At 47.4% G+C, this 21,283-nt stretch overlaps 1 protein-coding gene across 3 annotated transcripts in view; it reads left to right on the top strand.

Moving 5' to 3' along the window:
* Positions 1 to 21,042, top strand: part of IGSF11 (immunoglobulin superfamily member 11) — a 110,077-nt gene extending 89,035 nt beyond the window's left edge. For all 3 annotated transcript variants that reach the window (XM_074852972.1, XM_074852991.1, XM_074852982.1), the window contains exons 2-7: positions 13,468 to 13,631; positions 14,831 to 15,038; positions 15,834 to 15,989; positions 16,978 to 17,100; positions 17,330 to 17,480; positions 18,163 to 21,042. In XM_074852972.1, coding sequence (XP_074709073.1) covers positions 13,468 to 13,631; positions 14,831 to 15,038; positions 15,834 to 15,989; positions 16,978 to 17,100; positions 17,330 to 17,480; positions 18,163 to 18,613 — 1,253 coding nt within the window. In that variant the 3' untranslated portion in view covers positions 18,614 to 21,042. The remainder of the gene's footprint in view (positions 1 to 13,467; positions 13,632 to 14,830; positions 15,039 to 15,833; positions 15,990 to 16,977; positions 17,101 to 17,329; positions 17,481 to 18,162) is intronic.
* The last annotated feature ends 241 nt before the right edge of the window (positions 21,043 to 21,283 follow it).

Raw genomic sequence — 21,283 nt, 5'->3', positions numbered from 1 at the left:
TGGTGCACATTTTATCTATTGGTCCTGCTTCCACCATGCAATGTGGGAACGATTAACCCAAATGGCTGAAGGGTGCAGAACTGGTTTATAGTCAGCAACACTCGCACCAAAGCTTTGGGTTTCAGGGCAGGGAGGTGGGGAAGATGGCACTCCCTGACGACAGAGAGCAAGGAGTGAGTCTCATTCAGGAAAAGGACTGCAAAGTGCTTAAATAGATGTGTTCCTGTGGCTCGTGTGGGGAAATGTCTGCACCTGACACTGGCCACTTGAGCAACATCAGGGCCGAATTTCACATGGAAACACCTACAGCTCCCAAACTCTGGGTCTTCCCATGAGAAGATTGGGCTGGAGTTGTTTGTAGCTAAAGCTGGTAACAAACTGGTCACCTATTCCGGGGAAGTCCCAATGTATTCTCTCTGTTTTGTTTCACATTACGGTGAGAATCCAGATTTTTTAGTGGATGGAACAAAAAATCAGGGGAGATCTCCATTGGGAAAGGATACTGTTCACATGATGTTGAAAGGCCATAGCGTATTAAGTATGTGTGTGTGTGTATAACACTGTACCGTTACTGAATAAAATTATGCAAAGTCAGAATTTATGTAATATCTAAATATATGACAAAAGTTTAAGTGGGTTGAAATAAAGTGTTTTTACCTTATTGAACTGAAGTGTGCCAATATTACCATAATTAAATGGGAAAGTCAAAGCAATTCATTTTGTCTTCACTCACTGAAAATGTCATCAAAGTTGATATTCTTACAACCTATTTTGATTTTAATGAAAACTCTTTTTTTCCCAGTGGAAAATTGTCCTTTTACAACCTCTTTCAGACAGCTCAACTCATAATCTGAAACATTCAATTACTGACCTGACATTTGCCAGATCAGAAGACAAATTTGGGTTTTCCTTTCTTTTCAATTTAAATGAAAAAGAGCCTGCCTTTTTTGTTTCTTTTCTGTTTGTTTGTTTGTAATAATTTTAATAATTTTAAATCCAAAGTAGTTTGGGATTAACAAAGTTTAAGATATGGAAGTCTAATGTCTTTGAACAACCCCATGAAAGCTAGTTTCAATCTGTCTGCTTTTAGAGACTGAAAATTATTCCTTTATGCTTTTATCAGGCTTGTTTTGAACATCATGTGTGAGACGGGGAAGTTCCACTGTGACTGTGCATGTTCTCACTCAAAGGCACTTTCTCTTACCAGCCACAGGAGTTTTGTTATCAAAATGGATGCAAATGTGATAAGACCTTTAAGCCTCAGTTTATCAATATATTTAAACATGTGCTTAATTTTTCAACACCAAGTGTTTAAACATTTTAACATCAGTGTCTTAACTGACTTTAGTGGAACTGCTAGGTTATATCAAATCAGCCCAGGCATCAGTGTCGGCCGAGTGGCTGCGGGCAGAGTGCTGGCCATGGAGGTGGCAGCATAGGAAAAGTAGGACTCACAGTCAAGTCACAAAGCAGGAAAACTTTTAGGGGAGCTTAAAGGCACGATGAACCCTGAAGAACATCTGCTGAATATCCTTTTACTTGCAAAGCTTGTGTACTCCACAGGATGAGAGCATTTCATACACGATACACAAAACGGGGGTGGGAAGCATATAGCCAACTTGTTGGCATTGCCTCAGCCAAAAGTTGTGGGTTGCTGGACCAGATCCTTTAAGAATCTGATACTGATCCTGGTTACAGTCCTTCCTGACTTCAAGAAGAATGGGATCATGCTTATGGGAATGCTTTTATTTTAAATTACTTGATTTTATTTTGTTTTGTCTTAGGTACCCCTTTGTTGAGGGACCAGCCCATCATAACCCCCCATAGGCCATCATAACCAACCATGGGGTGATGATGGTGCTGGAATATCGTGGTAATGGGAGGTAAGGTGGGTACCCCAGGAAGCATTGTGGGAGCTCCCCTGAATTTGGCTCGGAGATGTGGGGCCATTTCTTGGGGAGTTATTTCCTACCCCCAGGCCCTGCTGTCCATGGTCCCCTGCACTTTCTTAACCCCAATCCCAGCTCCCAGGCTGCTACTGCAGCACCACATTCCTCTCCCCCAACCTCTCCTTCCTGAGGCTGCCCTTGGCCCCTCTCCAGCCTGATCTAAATCTGGACCAGCCTTCGCTCTCCCCCTTGAAGGGAAGCTGTCTCACATAAGAAGTGCCAGCTCCTTGGAGTGCTCACTGCTGACCCGAGCCCTGACGTGACCTCGGTGGCTTTGTGTCATACGTGTGTCCTTACGTGCATGGGTGCATTCCTGTTTGTGGTGGAGCCCATCAACATCTGGGTGGGTGGGTGCATCGTGTTCCTGTTACCTTGCTGCCTTGTCATTTCTGGAAGATGCAGCAGCAGCACCAAGGCCTGAGTTTCATGTGGCCAGCTGAGGTTCCCAGAGGACTCCCAGAGGATGTTAGTGGTGTCTGCAGGGAGGGAGCAGCCTGTCCCTGCATCACCCAGCCTGGGCCTAACAGGGCAAGCACTGTCTCTTTTCTGTCCATCACCCTCTGCTCTTCCTCCTTTTGGTGGAGGATGAACATAGCTCTTGGTGCTTTTGGTAAAAGTAGTTGAACCGTAGGTTGGGATTATTTGTACTGGAGTTAGACCTAATGATGGTTGTGTCAGAGTAGGTGAAAAAGCCACTCAGGTGGGAGTTTGCAGTCTGTGTTTCAATGGCATTTGCCCTGTAATAGTGGCAGGAGGTAGAGGGATATGCAGAATGCATATCTCTGAATGTATTCTGTATTAACGTGTTAAAAGTCACTGATGAGCCAGTTTTTCTTCCCCCATGCCCACCCCTTTTCCCTTGCAGCTGCACCCTGCACTCCTGCCTCTCCCCACCATACACAAGATGTATATTCCAACCTGCCCACCCATTCATCCTGCCTTCCTCTGTGCCAGCTTCCCTTCCTGGGCTTTAATCTTACTCCTTATGGGCTCTGTCCTTTCCACTCAATATACCATTGAACATATTTAAATCTCAAGTTGTTTTCCCTTATTAAGCAGTTTATCACTATGTTGTGCTTTTTTTTTTTTAACCAGGAGAGAAGGAAGAAATTTATTCTTTTGACCATAAATCATTTACAAAGCTGCTGGGCCGTTAATGTATTTTTTATGGCTCGGCAAACAGAAAATAGGAGTGAGTGTCTTAGTAGAGCTTTGCCGACCTGTTTTAATTTCAGCTCCCTGACCCTGACTCTCTGTTCTCCAGTCTTGGGAGCAGATACATTTCTCTTGCAGAGGCACCAGTGGATACCTTCTCCCGACGGAGGCAACTTGGCTGTGCAGCAATGTCACATGATGTTGCCAACCACTTGGCACTGCTCCACAGCGTGACACATCTCTGCTGACCGGGCTGTGCTGGGAGAATACTAGCAAAGAAATGGAATGGACAGGGGGGAACCTGAGCCTATTTTTGCTTTTAGATCCTGGGAAGACCTCTAATTAGACTCCTGCTCTGGGTTAAGCAAGTTACATACAGCTCTCATCTCATCCCATGCACCCTTATCCTGTATTTTGCATGTTGTGGGCTCAGCTGACCTCAGGTGTGGTTACGGATACCCATGGGGATGCTTGAGGATGCTTTCAGAGACAATGACTGGCCATGGTGGTGCTTCCCAAAGGTTAAGAGTTTGCTCCTGCAAGGTTTTACAGCCTGCTTTAGGAAAATGAAACCAATGTATGCCTTCTCTGCTCTCAGTCAGCTCTGTGCCTTTTCCCTCTTTTAGGAAACGTAGATACATATCTTTGCTGTAAAAGGTGCATTTTCCTTTCTGATGTGCTGTGACAAGCAGTGAGATAATTAAGAGTAGGGATGTGGGAGGTCTATGTTGACATCTGAGCTAGGTGAATAGGAAAGTCTGCAGCTCTGGGCTGTTGTTGCAGGCTCTCTGCAAACTCAAGCTGAGCTTCCCACCGTAAATGTGCTTGCCTGAACATTTGATAAGCTTTCATTCCCAAGTCACTTCAGCTAAAGTAACTGGCCATGGCCATTTAAAATGTTCCCACCCCTAGACATTGATTACTGTTGGATGATGCCTCCACTGTAGCAGTAAGTAGAACAGGACAGCGTGTCTGCAATGCAGCTTTCCCCTTTCATGGCAAAGCAAGTTAGCCTGTCCTTACACCTTCAGGTTATGCTAACTAATGCCTGGCTGTGAGATGGAGGCACAAATTCCTTTCTGCTTTTGCTAGTTTTGGGGCAAAAACCTTGTGCTGAGTGACAAGCAAACAGCAGAGGATGACAACCTCTTAGGTTCTGCGGCAGGATTCCCTAGAGCTGATCTATCACAGGACTAGGGGTGAAGGAGGAGGGACTGCGTTTGCCAGCCTCAACTTTGTAGAAGACAACAAATAGGGAGATACCTTTCTGTGCCCAGCTAAACTTTCACTTTCCTTCTTGCCTGTGCCTGTGATTTGGAAAAGATGCTTCAAGCATCTCTGGAGAACCTTAGGAGGGAAAGAAATGACTGGCACCCTGTTGTAAGGGCACACCACCCTGGCTGTATCTTGGGTATGCTGCCTCATTGTGGCCTTCAGCCATCTTCTGTAGACAGATTGCATGCTCCTGATTTGCCCACCTGAGTCCTGGGGGGATGAGTCATTGATGACTCTGATGCTGGGCACAGCCAGGAATGGACAAAATTGACACCAAATGGTCCCATAGAGTGGGCTGAATTAGGTTTACGCACCCCTCCCTTCTTTCAGTTCAGAGGAGCAATGAGTGAGCACGTCAGTGAGTTCCTGATCCTCTCTGGGTCCCCTCTGGTCTTGCTCATCTGCTAAAGCAAAAAATTCCCCAACCTCAGTAGTGCAGCTGCTCCTTGAGTCCTCTGCAAATGCTGTGAATTCAAGGACTGCCAGCTCAGATCACAGCAGTCTCTGTTTCCAGCCAATGTCGCATACATTGGAGGGAAGTGTTAAACTTTCCATAATGTACCTAATTGTGCAACTCTATACCATGGAGAGGGGATTAATGCGTGCCCCAGAGCACAGCGATTGATTAGTTTTATCCTAGCTAATGTCATTGTAGATGCTATTTTTGTTCCTATCGATGTCCCTTCCTATTTTTATAATCTTGCTATAATACAATGCAGTTGGATTTTTGTCTCTAACTTGCATGCATACTGCATTTGAGGCAGCAGAGATACAAGGCAACCATCCCAGCTAGCAGGAGCTGCAAAGAAGGCAGCTCTCCTGGCAGCTCCAGCCAGGCTGGATAGAGACACAGAAGAGAAGACAGTACTGGGAGCACAGCAGGACTCCAGGACTGGAAAGGACCATTTGGGTTATTGGGCCCCTGACCCTCCAATCACCAGGGCATCTGTAAACCGGATTTGGGTTCTTGTTCCCACATTGTACATGTTAGGAAGCTGCTCTAACACTATGCTCTTCTCACAGTTCAAAAACCTCTTTTGCATTTCAAGACTGTAACTAATTAAACACGAGCATTAAGATCTGTTGAAAGAGCACCGTTCAGGTTACACAGAGAGCTTAACATAATGCGATCTCTGCTACACGGAGAGAACAGCCCCTCTCGATTTCCCTAGCAGGTTTGAATGCTCAGCAGTTCAGCAAATCAAACCCTTGAGGTCTAAACCTGAGCAAATGAGGATCTCGCGCTAATAGGGACCCACTGAGGATACCTGGAGCTTGTTCAGCAGGACCCACGGAGTCTGTGCCAGAAATGGGCAAGGAATCAAATTCCTCAGTGTGTTATGAGAGCCCCTTTTCCACCCCTGCAAGAGTTAGTCCAACTCCTCTGACAAGGACATGGGAGGGAACTGACACCATTCTTGATGTATAGCTGAAAGCCTTCCTGCCTTTTTTTTGGTCTTAAAGTCCAGTTTTTATCCCCCCTAAGGCTGCTGGTTGGGGAGGTCAGGAACAGGATGATGTGCTCCATGTCATCTCAGTCAGACAGTTGTTTGAAATCCAACTCCCAGCTGGCCTGCAGAGAAAGACCTATTTCTAAAAGGGAGGATGGCAGGGCTGGTAGTGACTGCTATTCACCAGGCTGAGGCCAGAGCAGAGTGGGTCAGCAGGAAGTTTCACTGTTAGCTTTCTGTCTAGTTCAGATGAGATTACAAATGGTAAGGGAGAAGAATCGATGTGATCAGCACAGATTTACAGGTAGCCAATGTCCCTGATCCGTCTTGGCAAGAAACGCTGCAGGGCTCAAGTTCAAGACCGTGACATTGTGTTTTCTCCCTGGATTAGTGTCTGCTAGTCCACATATCCTACAGGGTGGGCATCAATCATGAGATTGCTCTTACTGTGGTAAAATGGATCTGTTTACTTGGGAGGCTCCATGCTGGAGGGATGTCTAGAAACCACCAGTTTTGTCTGATGATTTCTCCCAGGGATAAAGGATCTTAGAGGTTAACTTGGCTTTTGACCTGCATTTAACAGAGAGAGTAACACTGTACACACCTCAGAGAAAAAGTTAGTGTCAGTGTAGGTTTAACTCCCGTGTTACGGAGATCTTGCTCTAAAACCATGTGTTAGTTTTCCTGCTGTTTGTTCCCATCTGTCTTGCAGAGCCAGCAAGGTTAGGAAGGAAAGAGTTGGAAATTATTTTGCCTTATACACTATCAGGTTACTATCCCATTGCTAGACCTGTGAGTCAGAAAAAGCCAGCATGAGCCTTATTTTGGGATATTGTCCCTGTTCAAATAAAGGGAATGGGTTTACTCCCAATAAATTCTCAGTCTGATGTCTGAGATATTTGAAGTTTGATGTAGATGTTTCAGAGAACAAAATGGCCAAACTCTGTCCAATTACAACTTCTCTTTTTAGCTCTGAGCTATGCGCTTGTCCATCATTGTGATGGGGATAGTGCAGAAAGAGCTGGACAGGGCGAGGGGAAGGGACAAAGTTGGCAAGTGTGACTTGCATGGATGTGTTGTAGAGAGGGAAGGGCAGGGACCCAGAGGCACCGCTGGTGAGAGCTATGGGAATTACAAGAAAACGGGCTACTGAGTACTGGACCAGACTGCTAAACTGTGCTGCACAGCACGTTGTCTGGGGATTTAAAGACTAAATTAGACAGACTTCTGTTGGGAGCTATGCTAGAATGTCTCTGTCTCTCTTTTCTGACAGAAGCCTGATGTTTTCTTGAGTGTCAGTATGCCACGCAGCCTCTCTGGGAAGGCTCCCTATATAACATGTGCCCACAAGCTGGGGCATGGAGGCAATCCTCCTGCAGATGTCTTTGGACCAAAGTTTGCCTTCTCCTTGCTGTGAGCTAGCAGAAGGGCTATAGCATGGTGGTGCCCTCCCTTCTTCTCACCATTGCTTCCAGCTTCCAATAGAATTGTTCCGAGGAGGTCTCTGCCAAGCATCCTCCCCAGGAAGGTTTGTGCTAGGGCACATTGGCCCCTGGGTACAGTCTGCTATGACAGCGTGCATCTCTCCCAGATGCCCGCCCTGCAGAAGGCTGGAAGTTTTTCCATGGTAGAAGTTCCTTAGTAAGCTGGAAATAATTCAGCCTAGCTAGGTGTTAACTCAGATCTGTGCTCCTTTTGGACTGCTTGGTGATGCTGGTTCCACAAGCAGAGTGGAGTCTACTGCGAGCTGCCTGCACACACTAGGCTGGGTAAATACTGCTTTTGGTTAGAGAGATTCTAAACTAGCAAGTGTAGCACATCTAGAATGACAGGAGGATACTCAGGCCCTGGTGAGAATGGGCAAGACCAGTATTCAGACAGCTTGTTGAGCAGCCTGTTTGGGTGCTGTCATATCATTCTGGATAACTTCAGTGCTATCGCTGCTTGCAACTGCAAGTCATGTTCCTTCAGGGGCGTTTGAATGGTTGCTGCACTGGCAGGTCCTGTGGCAGAAGTACTCCCTGCATCTGTTACTGTCTCCTCCAGCTGTGAGTCACTCCTTCCTGGGCTGGAGGTTTTGCTGCTGCTCAGTGTGGTGAGTTGGCAATGTACCTCAGCTCATTTGGGGTGGGAGACATTTCTCTCCTTTAGCACAGAAGGCAGCTTTGGTCCCAGACTCAGAGATGTGAGGCAGGCCAAAGGCACAGTGACTTGTATTTTCCTTTCATCTCAGGAAAAAGACTGCTCTGCAGTTTCTCCCTCAGTTGCCTGCAGTTGTAAGATTGAACACTGTGTTCCTTCCCTGTTCTTGAAACTTTTGAGTGACCTCATCTTTGCCTCTCTAAAGAGGGACCCAAAATGTCATACTGCCAAAGGCATCTTCCCCAGCATGTGGCAACAGGATCGCTAATTGCGCTGGGACGGGGGGGAGCCATTCCCTGGGTTTCAGATGCAAGCTGATACAGCTTGAAGCTTTATTCTCATTTTCCCCCCAGCCACACACATTTCTGCACGTTTTCGCTTGAGGTCTGGAGATGCAGAATGCACGGAGCTGAGATTTTTTTTTCATCCCTTTCACACCTCCCTCCCGCCTTTCTCCCCTGGCCATTTGCTTCCCTGGCTTGCCAGCACTGCAGAGCCAACCTGTACCCTGGCCTCTGCATATGCAAAGTCCTGCTAGCCCAGCTGCCCATGCCATTGAGTATCAGGAGGTTGCTGCTAGCAGGTGTCAAATGCTGCTGACTTACCAACCCTTGGGGGCCCTAGCAGAGTGTCCCCCAGAAGGTGAGGCAGGGCAGGAGCTTTACTTTGATGGTATGAATGGCCCTCCAGAGAAACTTCTATTTTTCTGTTGTCCTAAATACAGTGGGGGAAAAACCATCTCTGTGCATTATACTGCAACCCAGCCAGTGATACCCAGATATCTTGAGCATGGTTGCCTGTGAAAACCAGGTGCTGGGGATGATCTAGCAGTAGAGGAGGACATGCCCTTAGCACAACCTCAGCAGCATGACTACAGTGCTTCCTGAGGGCACAGCCTCTGAGAGCCCTGTGGTCTGTGACCATCTGTCATCATGGCGATATGGACTGGTGATTGTGCTGTTCAAGCTACAGTCTGGCTTATTGACGTGAAGTGATGGTAGTGGAGGTCCTCCTTTCACTCACAGGGCTGTCAGCCAAGGTAATTTGCTGGTCTTGCTGGTGATCTCTGGCAGAGAAGTGTGGCAGTGAGCGGGAGCTGGGAATATTTTCAGTCAACTTAGTATGAGTCAATGTGCTAAGATGTGCCCATGTTTTTCAGCTTCACTGCATCTGGTATATTCTGAAGCCTCTCAGGCTTGCAACTCTTGTAGGGCAGCTAGCAAACATGTTGCAGAATCTGCTTCCTTCTCATACCCCGCAGGGAGGCAAATGCTGGTCGCGGGACTGGGCCCTACATGCTTGGGTCATGCTGTATGAACTATCTGCATGGACTCCTTCATGGATGCAGGGGAGGGAGCTGAGTGTGTTACTTGGAAAAGCAGCAGTGAGCCATCAAAAATTAAAGCGGAGGGATCTGTTGCCAGAATAATTACTTGGTCCTGGAAATATGAAGAAACTCTAAAAGAGGCTCTGTAGCCAAAACACTGTTCTGCTGGCTGGTTCCCTGATAGGGAACAAAAAAAAAATGAAGCATCCGTTCTAATTGATGATGGGAGCTTGCTGCATCAGGATCAAAGGAGAAAGCCATTTGCTGCATAAAGCTAAGATCAAAGTGTCCTAGGTACAGGAAGGGCCCATTCTGCTTTCTGCTGACAGTGGTGTACCCTGCTCTTCCTCCAGGCACGCTGCTTTGCAGGGATGCTTAATTACTAAGTAAGGAGCACATACAAGAGAGGGTGTAATGGCCATTGTAACCCAATTCTAAGAGACGATTTGGTGGTGATTGATTCTTGTTGTCTCTCACAAGTCATTAAACTTCTCTGAGTGCTTAGAAAAGATCTGGACTGTGTACCTTTGCAAAAGAAGACCCTTTACAACATCATTTGCTTGATTTTTCTGACCTCTTATGTGTAATTTGACTTAGTAGACTGGGCTGTATGTGTGTGCATATATCTATATTTGCATTTATATCTACCCACGGGAATTCAAATCCTCATTCCTCAGGCTGCATTGAAAAATCCTTATCCCAATAGATATGCTAAATTTGAAATCTCTTCCTCCCTCTCTCCCCTGCCTCCCTCCTTTTGCATTAATGCAAAGCCACATTTTTGCAGCTCCTAATTTTGAAATGTTTGAACATGTATCATTTGGTTGACTTTTCCTATTAGGTGTCTTCCTGGGCATACATGTTTATAAGTGTATGTGTCTTTGTATGCATCCACCTGTGTTTAGGGCCATGAGTATTGGTGTGGAAGGATGCGGTCACGTAGGTACTTGCATAAGGGGGCAATGGCACATGTAAGTGTGTTACATTTTCTAGTCGTCTGAGATACAAAGAAAGATGCTGTAGCTTCTGAAGAGGATTTGATCTTTGCTCTTTCAGCTGTCTCCCTGGGAGAAGGGTTGTGTTGTAGTAATGCCCCCCCCCAGTGCTGTGTTAACACACCAGCCTACCTCCCTGTTTATGGTGGTGGAAGAGGACTCCTGGCTCTCCTGTTGCCTTGTTTAAGCTTACTTGTCAGAAGCAGTTGTGTCTATTTTCCCCAGCTGTAGTCCTGCAGGTGCCACTTAGCTTAACAAAATGAGTCCTTGTCTTTAAGTTCAGCCTGCCTTGTATGTATCCAGGGCCAAAAAGCAGCTGACAGGCCCTGGGATGCTTAAGGCAAAGGCAAGTCTCAAGAGCTGGCTTGCCTGGTGGTTTAACAAGACAGAGACAGGACAGCACGGTGTGTGTGGGGTGGTGCTCATCTTGCATGTCAGGTTCAAAGCAGATCTCCTCAGCAAGAGAAATGGACAGGGACCTCAGCTATTCCTTAGTGCCCCCCCTCGCCCCCCCAAAACCACTCCATGGCATTCAGATTAAAAAAGATGCTGCGTTGCCTTGAAAGGGGGAGGAGATTATGGGGGCTGTGGGGTACTGGCAGAACAAAGGGAATATTATGTGTTTTCTTTCCTTTTTTAAATTGTTCATAACTAGATTGGGAAATTCTCAAATGTATTGAAAATTATTTTTACAGTGAAGAAATTATGCGTGTTCTATTTTAGTGTTTTTATTATTCTGCAGGATGTTTACAATCAACTAACAGTAAATATTAGGATTAGCAAGAGGGTGGTTAGGTATGAAAATCACATCATCTTGATGACTGATTGATGTAACTAACCCTGCAATGCAAACTGTAAACCCTAGCTTTTCCAGTAAATTTCCTTTTAGTGAATATTCACACGTAAGTATTACTTTTTCTGAACGACAAGAATTTGAATGTGTGTTTTTTTCTTGGAGGGGATAAGGGGTGGGAATGAAGAACACATGTTGCTATAACAAATCCCTTGAGTAGCTGGTTTTCCTCTCATGGAGAGCATCTCATTAAATCTACACTTAACATGGCAGAAGAGCTTTCTGCACCATGTTGGAAAGAGAGGTTAATCCAATAAATGTCCAAATTATTGTGACTCCCTGCACACTGTTTAGCACATGGACGATGCAAGACTGGATGAGTAGTCATAGCAAGGCAGCCTTCAAATTTAGGCCTGCAGAGAAGATGATCCCTTGTGTCAGGGTCATACTCAGTCAGAGACATCTCCAAAGTTGGCATGGATCACCTCTGGGTTTTTAGCTGCTGCCACTGCCTGGCTAGCCAGAAGCAAATGAGGAGTCCAAAACCATGCCCAGTCGGTTGACCACAGATGCAACTAGAAAGCAGATGCCTTGTAAAAAAGGTGATGCTTATTACTGGCTCTTCAGATTATTTACTTCTGCTTGCTGCTTGACAGCCCTTCGTAGGAGATTGATGGATTAAGCTTTCACCAGCTGTTCCTCATCCAGGCACATAATTCTCCGAGATGTTAGCACCAGAGATGAACTGTTTTCCTAGGAATTTCCAAAATGTTCCATATTTTTAAATATGTTTCAAGCTTGTGAGGAAAGTCAGACTTGTTTTCTTTCTTTTTTTTTTTTTTTTTTTCTGCAAAGTAAGAAACTCATGAATTTCACTTAGAGAGATTAAAATGGCATTTTGTCTGATTCTGTTCTGAAGCACTTCTGAGCCTCCCTGAACTACCTGAGGCTTTGGAGGTGGGAGATATGGAAGAGGAAACAGAAGTCTGGAGAAAGCTGCTGAGAATTGGCAAGGTTGTGGGGTATTACAGCTCCAGAGCAGTCAGTCCAAACCCAGGAATGCATCATAGGCTGTTCAGGTGCTAGAAACTTTGAATCTGTAGCACCTGAAGCTCAGGACTTCCAGGCTTTGAGCGCCCCATTGCTCCATTAGGTAGTCTGGGAAGGATCCCAGCAGACAAGCGTGCAGGAGAAAACTCACCTTTTTCTCTGAAATTAGCCTGTTCAATTTCTTTGTAGTTCAGATAGAAACCTATTCTCATGAAGCATTTCACCTTCAGCAAACCAGTGTCTCTTGGCAGAAAATAGAAACTTTGCTGACAGCCCTTGTTGGAGTCAGCAAGAGGATAGGGTGGTCTGCAGACCACACCTGGGTGCTAGTAATATTCTGATATTGCCTCGGAGCTGGAAAAATCTTGCCTTCTCCTGCAGCAGCCTCCCACGTGCTTTGAACAAGAAGATAGTGAGTTGTCATATAGAGAGATGGTTTTTGTAGTCAATATTTTGATTTTGTGGGGAAAAATAGTTTAAAGAATTTCAGTGCTACTCAAAATGGTGGCGGCGACTCCTTGGTTTGTTTCATTTGACAAGATTTTGGCAGTAGGAGTGGAGATATTTCCCTGTGTGACTTGCAGTATAAAAACTGCAGCCTTCAGCTGCCGTGCTGGGAAGCTGGGGCTTATCAGGCTTTGAGCCCCGTCCAGCCTGTGTGGGATGCAAAGAAGTGATGGTGGAAATGCTGGAAAATAGATGAGATTTGATGAGATTCCATTATCACTAGTTATTTTTCACCAGCTAGATAGAAATACCTGAACTGGAAAAGATTTAGATTTTTGACCCTTTAAATTAAAAATAGCACTAAAATGTTTCTGCTCATGCTGGACTTTATGAGGTGTAGAAGTGGGGGGAGAATGGTGTTTCTCTCTTCTTACCCCTTGGTAAAGACTTCTAGAATGCAGTTTCCTTTTCCGTTTCAATGATGTTGGGCATCATTAAGATTGATGGGTTTGAAAACATATTTCATTATCTCTTAGACGCAGCTTGGCTGCTCTTACAGCTCTCTCCCTGTCGCCAAAACAAAACCTGTTGTTTTCAGAGGCTCTGAAACTAAAGTGCTCTCACTTAAAAGGACCGCCTATCTGCATATGCCTGTGAAAAAGGTCTGCATGAGAGCAGCCTGATCTGTTGAGGGAGGAATGTAATTCTGTTTAGCCTGAAGTAATCGGTAAGGTACAGTTGTGTAACAACAGGACGCTGCTGTCATGATCTGCAAGTGTATGGGGCCATCTGCAGTGCTTGAACTGGGTGTCCTTCTCCTGAAATGTTTGAACTGGGTGTCCTTCTCCTGAAATGCTTGAACTGCGTGTCCTTCTCTTTCCAGGTCTGGTGTATCCTCTGGAGGTGTCAGTCAGTTCAAGAAGCGTTCAGGTTGCCCGAGGCAAGACAGCAGTATTGCCCTGCACCTTCACCACTAACGCTGCTCTCACTAACCTTAATGTCATCTGGATGGTCATTCCTCTTTCTAACGCCAACCAGCCTCAGCAGGTAGGTCCTCTCTTACTCGAGCAGGTATTTCTTTGGGGCTTTTCTTTTCATGCTGATCTGGACGTCGACCCTTTACAATTCTGAGTCTCTGGTTGTCCCAGAACTTCATTGTCCCTTCATTGCTGAGCATGCCCTCTGGATCTTACAGGAATTTGGTGTTCTCAGTGCTTTGTTAACTGATGCACATTGTGTCCTTGGCTGCATTGGCTGGATGTGTGATTGGGGCAGGTATATGTCATACTGTATTGCTTCCCTGGACCTCTGGTGGTTGGTGTGTTCAAAAGAGCACAGGAGATGTAATCCAGGTTTTGGTGTGCTGGATATGGGATTTGGAGGACCTGGGAGCAGCTGCAGACTTAAACCTGTGAAATCTATGTAAAATGTGCCATAATACATGGTCTCTTGCAGACTCATCTCCCCTTTTACTTCTTGCTTTTTCACTGTCTGTTGCTTATGCAAGTCCATTCTCAAGAACATTAGCAAATGGAAGTCTATCGTGGTAGGCACAAGAATCATAACCTGAAATCTGCTGGCCTGGTTTTTGCCCGCATACTCTGACAGCAGAAGAATGCCATTGCTCTGAAATGCTTCTGTCTTGGGTCGCACTGCCCCCATCACATTTGGTATTCAGTTGTGAGAACCTGCACTGAAGAGTACGTGCTCCTCAGGGACTTGGTCTGAGTACAGACTGCTATATAAGCCGTCTGACTGGTAGAGGCTGTCATTCAGTTTATCCCAGTGATCTTCAGTAAACAGTGTCAAATCATGGTGGGATCTTACTGGCTGAGACTCAAAATGATACTGTCCACTGGGCAGATGCTTTCCAGCAAAGTGCTCACTGACCTGCAGAGAGTCTCTGCTTCTCTACATCAATCCTGTCCAGTTGGGCAATGACTGTTGCATGAAGCAGGCTGGTATTGCAAATCCAGCTATGCCAGAAGACTCAGGTATCTATCTGGTCTGTTACCTTTGTGAACATTTTTATTGACATAAAACAGGCTACAGAGTGTGTTCCTCTTTAAGAGAAAACACCTCTGCTAGGGTGGGTCTGCCTGGGACATCTGTATATTGATGTCTGGTTATTTAGAAATACTTTAGGAACTGGTCCTTTCTGCTTTGGAAACCCATGTTTTGCTTGCTGTTCTTCCTCCTTGCTCAGCTCCTGCAGAGTGTTGTTTGAGCCTTCCTTTCTTTTCCAGGTTATTCTCTACCAAGGGGGTCAGATCTTTGGTGGCGCACCCCAGTTCTATGGGCGAGTGGGGTTTGCTGTGACAATGCCAACCACCAGTGCCTCCATCTTCATCAACAACACTCAGCTATCGGATACTGGCACATACCAGTGTTTGGTCAACAATCTTCCCGACCGAGGTGTCAGGAATATTGGAGTCATTGGACTTACTGTCTTGGGTGTGTTTATCGGTATTATGGGGGGGGAGGGGAGGAACAGGGACAAGGGGATCCTCTGTGCATAATAGTGTATCGCAGAAGAGCAATATGGTAGTGTATGCATTGGAGCCCACAGGCATCCTGTGGTGAGGGATGGGCTGCCTTGCGGGTATTGTGGGAGTTTTCAGGGCACGTAGCCTTCATACGCAGGCAGCATATAATGGAGTTTTAAAATATGGTGGAGAGAAAGCTTTTGTGGCAGCATTGTGATGTGGAGTTGCAAAGAGGCATGAATAAAGTATGAGGGCATCCCAGAGAGCTGACGGGACTGTAAGAGTTTTATGCATAGCAACAGGAGAATGACTTTAGATCTTTGCTTCCTTTTCATGAAAGGAATTAGTACTGGATGCTCCCTAGGATATTAAATACTCCAGAGTGTGTGCCATTATAGGGATATGAAAGCAAAACCCAACCACAGCAAATTCTGTCTGCAGCTCTGTTAGTTCTCACCACCCTTGCTGTCTCAAAGACAGAAATGTTCACCTTCTTTTTCTCTAGGGAGGGATCTAAGACAAGTGGGTCTTGTGAAAGTCAGCAGTAGTCTGTAACCTTGATGGGCTGGTGGGTCAGGAATTTTTGTGAATTGTCATGCCCCCAAACCTTAATGGGTTCTTGTCTGCTACCTCCCTCTTGTCCCCTTGTCAGCTCATGCCAATGTCCTTGCTTTCCTCAGCAGTGTGTGTCCAGAAAGAGCTTGCACTCCACTGTTTGGTCATATTTCCTGATCTGCTGTCACCTTCCCCTCTTCTCTTGCAGTTCCTCCTTCTGCCCCGCTTTGCAGAATCCAGGGGTCCCTGGACGTGGGCAGTGATATCACACTGACCTGCAGCTCAGAAGAAGGCATCCCCCGGCCAACATACCTCTGGGAGAAACTGGACAATGTTCCCAAGTTGCCTCCGACTGCCACACAAGGTGCTCGTTCTGTAGATTGTCCTCTTATTTCCCAGGTGACAGCCTGGACTTTCCTTTGTCTAAGCCACCAGAGATGGCGTGGCTCGTTAAGTGTCTGCCATCACTTGCATGGTGACTTTAGTGGAACGAAGATTCCTAGAGGTGGACTAGGTACCCTCCAGTGGCCACTTAAATTTTCATGTTTTGTTGGTATAGAAACATGTTGCCCATTGAGGAACAAGGGTCTGGTTGAATAGGAGAGAGAGAATATGGTTGCCAGATGTTGGCATGTGGCTGGAGATTTCAGCTGCCAACTCACCTGCATTTTGAATGAAAGGCTCGTAGATTGGAAACTGGGAGAAGGGAGGCAGAATCATCCCAGGAAAACACTGCCAGCTCCTCACACTGAGGTCACTGTTCTTCAATAAGTTACTGCCAGTGCTGCCTTTCAAATGTGTGTAAACGCAAGGCTCTGATCAGACTGGGTATTGCCTAGCCCCAAGTCCCATCCATAAGATTTCTTAGCCTAGGTGTCCTGGTCAGTGAATGATTTTAGCCCTGTATCTCGCTGTATTTTAAGAATATGCAAACATTTTAGTTTTATATAATTCAGGAATGAAGCAGAGCAAGAGGTGGGGAGCCCAGGAATGGGAGAGCAGGGGTTCTGCAGGGCAGGATTGAATTTAGCAGGTAGATCTGGTATAGGTAATTGCACATCTCTTCTTTCCTCCCTTTTCTCACACAATGCTGAGAGTCCCAAGCTTTCATTTGCAAAAATTCGTCTATAAGAAGAAAAAGAAACATCTAGTGTAAGCTCCTTAAGACCTAATCTTGTCTCTGTGTGTGTCTCTGTGTGCGTGCACGCACAATGCTTCCATCTCAAGGTTATTTCCTAATTTATTTCTCTCTTAAGAGTCTCACACCAAAAATCTCTATTTGCTGGCTTTGGCTTTTCACGGTTTTCCTCAAGGGGGGGAGGGATTTAAATCCTTCTTTTCTCTCTGACTAGACCAAGTCCAGGGCACTGTCACTCTCCGAAATATCAGCACTGTGTCCTCAGGTCTTTACCAATGTGTGGCTTCAAATGCCATTGGAACCAGCACTTGCCTTCTGGACCTGCAAGTCATTGCACGTAAGTATTTTGCCAAGGGAGGCTTGGCCACCTGCTTCTGTCTTGTGACAGCAAAGTGTGTAACCATGTTTGCTGTGAGCCACCATGTGCCTCTCTATCAGAAGACCGTTGTGCCCTGGATGGGGGTGTGCCTTTCTCCCCTCCCAAGCCATGGTAGCTTCAAATGGTCAAGGACGGCCACAGTCCAACCCTGATTTCTTCTCTATTCTCTGTTCAATCACCCCCACAGCCCACCCCCGGAGTATTGGCCTGATTGCAGGAGCAGTGGCCACAGGTGCTGTTGTGCTTGTTGTTTGCATTGTGTTGGTGGCCGTGGCACTGTTTTACTGGAAAAATAAACACAAAGAAGAAGAAGAGGAGGAGATTCCCAATGAGATAAGGTAAGGGTCAGGGAAAGCTGGTGGCAGGGGACCTCTGATCACCCAACAAAAGCAGGGGCTGGCAGAAAGGCAATCAGAAATCTCACTCTTGCTAATCCTGAGCGTGTTCCCCTGGGCCAGCGGAAGATGTCCATATATGTCCAGAAAATAGAGGGAGCAAATGAAGAATGGTAATGACAGATTTTGTTTTCAGTATCGCCTTTATTGAGAGCTTTGACTTGATGTTGTTAGCTCCATAGGAGAGTGATGTGGTGGGGATCCTGGCCCACAATACCAGACAGTGATAGCTGAAAAGCTCTGGAGAGATAACTGTGATCTTCTCTGGTGTTACAGCCACAGTGCTTCCCTTTGGTAGCTTCCTGCAGCTGCCCTGGGGATCAGCTTCATTGGTTGTACAGTCATATTGACTGCCTGTGAGCTACCAGTGGCTGTGACAACCACTGGTTTTGTCATGCTAGACACATGAGCGTGGATCGGTTTCCTCAGCGGTAGGCACACGGAGTAATTAATGTGCACAGAGGTGGGTCCTGCAAAGGTGGGTCCTGCAAGGACCAATATTGGTTCATGTTGGTGCTGTCCTTCACCTTGAATTGATGGTGTTGACCCAGGGAGGGTGTGACAGGGGGTTGTTGCGTATGTGGGGCAGCATCCTCCATGTGCCCTCACATCCTTTCCTTCCCAGGGAGGATGACCTGCCGCCCAAATGCTCCTCCGCTGCAAAGACATTCCACGCCGATGCGTCCTCATCGGAGAACGACACCCTCACCTCCTCCAACACCTACAACAGCCGCTACTGGAATGACCCCAAAGCCAACCACGCCACAGACTCCTTCACCCGCTTCAGCAACAGCAACGACGCCCACCAGCCTCCCTTCTCCCGTTCGGGGAGCACGAGCACCCGCCCCGTCTATGCCAACGGCGGCCACCCATCCCCGGCTCCCCCTAAGACACTGGTGGTGACGGCCAGCACGGCGCCGTCCCCTCAGGAGGTGATCCGGAGCAACGGCTCGGTCAGCAGGAAGCCACGGCTGCCACACACTCGCTCCTACGCCATCAGCCAGGCCACGCTGGAGCGGATCGGGGCTGTCCCCGTCATGGTGCCCGCCCAGAGCAGGGCCGGCTCCCTTGTGTAGGGCCATGTTGGCGGCCAAGAGCCAAGCACGGGGCCTCTTGTACCTGGTGGGGCAAAGAGACCCTATACTCCTTCCTGAAAGGCTGCAAGGCGGCGGGGAGGACACACACTCCCCTCTCCCCCCTGCCCTCCCGTCCTGAGGCCGCCGCTGGCTGGTGGGACAGCCCTGGCCATGCTGTATCCCCCCCAGCTGTCGGGGCTCCTCACGCCAGTGGACACCATGGATGTGCCAAGGCTGGGGGAGCAGGGAGGTTGGGATGTGCTCCCCAGCTGCTGGGCCCCAGCCGGGATGTGCGCCTGGCCTTGACCTCGGGGGGACTTTTCTTTAGTTTCCTGTTGGTTTTGTTGGGGGTCGATTCCATCCATTTGGGTCTTTCAGGGAGGTTTGGGGAGATATATATATATATATTATTTTTTTTTCTGTTGTTGCTGTTTTATTTCCAAGAGGACGACAGCCTGCATTGGGGAAGGGAGGGCTGAGCAGGGAGGGGTGCTGAGGCAGGGTATGCCTCAACACGGGTGGCCCCAGCCCCCTCCCCGCGGCCCTGGCCCCACTGTGGGATGAAGGAGGGCAGTGCAGCAGGGCCAGGTGTGAGGAGGCATGGGGCAGGCTGGAGGGGAGAGACAGGCACAGCCACCAGCCCGGCCAAGGGGATGGCTGTGTGAGGGCACGGACTGGGGAACGTTTGTCTTTATTTTTTTGCAGTTCTTCCCCCACCCCACCCCAACACGCACACAAACACACACACACAGACGCACACAGACACACACAGGTTCTCCTCAGACTAGGTGTTTTTCCTGCTTTAGCCCAGAGTGCTGCCAGAGCCCTGTTCATGGCTGTGGAGGATGCAACCGTCTCAGCGTCTTTCCCCAGTACACTCTGTGCAGGGTGAGGGTACGTCGCTGCTGCTATAGGGCTCGTGGCTTTCTTTTTTTGGGTGTTGCTGGGTTTATTCAGGAGGCAGAGAGGATCAGGATGGCGTGGCAGAGCAGCAGGCAGGTCCAGAGGCATCTGCTGCCCCTGGGCTGCTCTGGTTCAGGGCAAGTGGCCTCAAACCCCACAGCTTTGGTGTTTACATGGTGGGTTTTCCTTATTGGGCTATCCAGGGCTGACCAGAGTGGCAGGGCATGTGTTGTGCTTGGGGCCCTTACACGGAGACATCATGGTTTTCATTACCACTCTCCCACGCGCACAGACTTCCCAGATGCCAACAGGATTCGTTTCCAAATCCCTTTCCTTAGAAAGAGTGAAAGCAGGGGCTTAATAGAGAGGGTAACCCTGTGGAAGCCCACGTGCTATCTCTCTGCCTTCCCTACTTCCCTCAACATCCCAGGGTCAGGTACTGGTGGCATCTGCCAATGGCTCTGCCATCTCCTTGCAGCCAGGGAGGTGGTTGTGGCTGGCACCTATCCTTTTTCTATTGCAACTAAATAGCCTTAATCAAAGCCAAGAGTTGAAACCACTGAAGGAACCTGGTGCCATTTGGAGGGCTGGACTGAGGGCTGGGACTTACCCTCCTAGAGAGCACTGGCTCAAAGGGGCCACGCCTGGATGGGTGTCTTGGCCCTCCTGCATAACATCAACCCTTGCACGTGTAAAGGCAGTGGTCATCTCCAAAAGCACCAGAGCCCTCCCAGGTCTGCTCTTGGAAAAGCAATGTGGAGAGTCACAGGTGACTTTCCGTAGCTCTCACATTGGAAAAAGAGTCTGTTTAAGCCAACAGACTCTTCCTCATCCCCACTTTCCTTGACCCGGCATGGCTTTACTTTCCCTAGCAGTGCACAAACCTTGGGCAGGACCTTCTGCCTAAGTGGTACCTTTCAAATGCAAGCACAGACTCTGAGGAAGAGAGGAGAGAGGTGAGGGCTGGGTTCCCACATGGACACACTGGCTTTTTGGGAGGTTGGGGGCTCCCAGGCAGCACTAGATTTGAAGCTTGGCTGAGATTTTGTGCCTTCTTTGCTTAAAATAGAAAAGATAAGAAAAAGGAGAAAAAAATTCCAACCTCCCTTCCTTCCCCCTCTACACAACTTCATCCAGAACTGGTGCAAACCCCCACAGCGGTGCAGGCAGGTGGTTGCTCTGTGTGTGTGTACGCACATTTTACTGGAACAGTCCTCTTTCCTGCCTGTCTGCTCGCTTTGCTGCTGGGTGGTAGGATTGACGGGGGAAGAAGAGTGGCTTTAGAAACCCTAATGTGGGAGGAAAAGAAAAAAAAAAACAATCAAAGAGAAGCCTAGACACATTCTCTCTGCTTTTGTAATAACTCCTGTGTGACATTTACAGGAACACTGTCCTCAGCAGGCCCCCTCCTCTACTGGGAAAGCTCTTCTGGTTCCTACCCTCCATGAGACTGTTTGCTCCTCTTTCTTTGTTCTTTCTAATTGTCTAAAATTCAATAAAACTTTATTCATATAAAAAAAAAAAAAGGACTTTTTATTGCCTGCTGCTGCTTTTTTCTCCCCACTACCTAATTCTGTAACTACAATGAATTTGGTTGTTAATACTCATCGTTGATACGACTGGCAGTAAGCAGCGACCGTGCAACTAAGACCCGCATGTTATTAGGCCAGCCAGTTTGGTAGTGATCCCTGGTACTATAGCCTTGTTTTTCCCATTCATAATAGTCTGACACATTGCCCTTGAAGGTACAATCTCCCAGGCTTGCAA

This window comes from Strix uralensis, chromosome 2 (genome assembly GCF_047716275.1).
Source record: "Strix uralensis isolate ZFMK-TIS-50842 chromosome 2, bStrUra1, whole genome shotgun sequence".
NCBI classification, from domain to species: domain Eukaryota; kingdom Metazoa; phylum Chordata; class Aves; order Strigiformes; family Strigidae; genus Strix; species Strix uralensis.
This window is presented reverse-complemented; position numbering and strand designations above follow the sequence as displayed.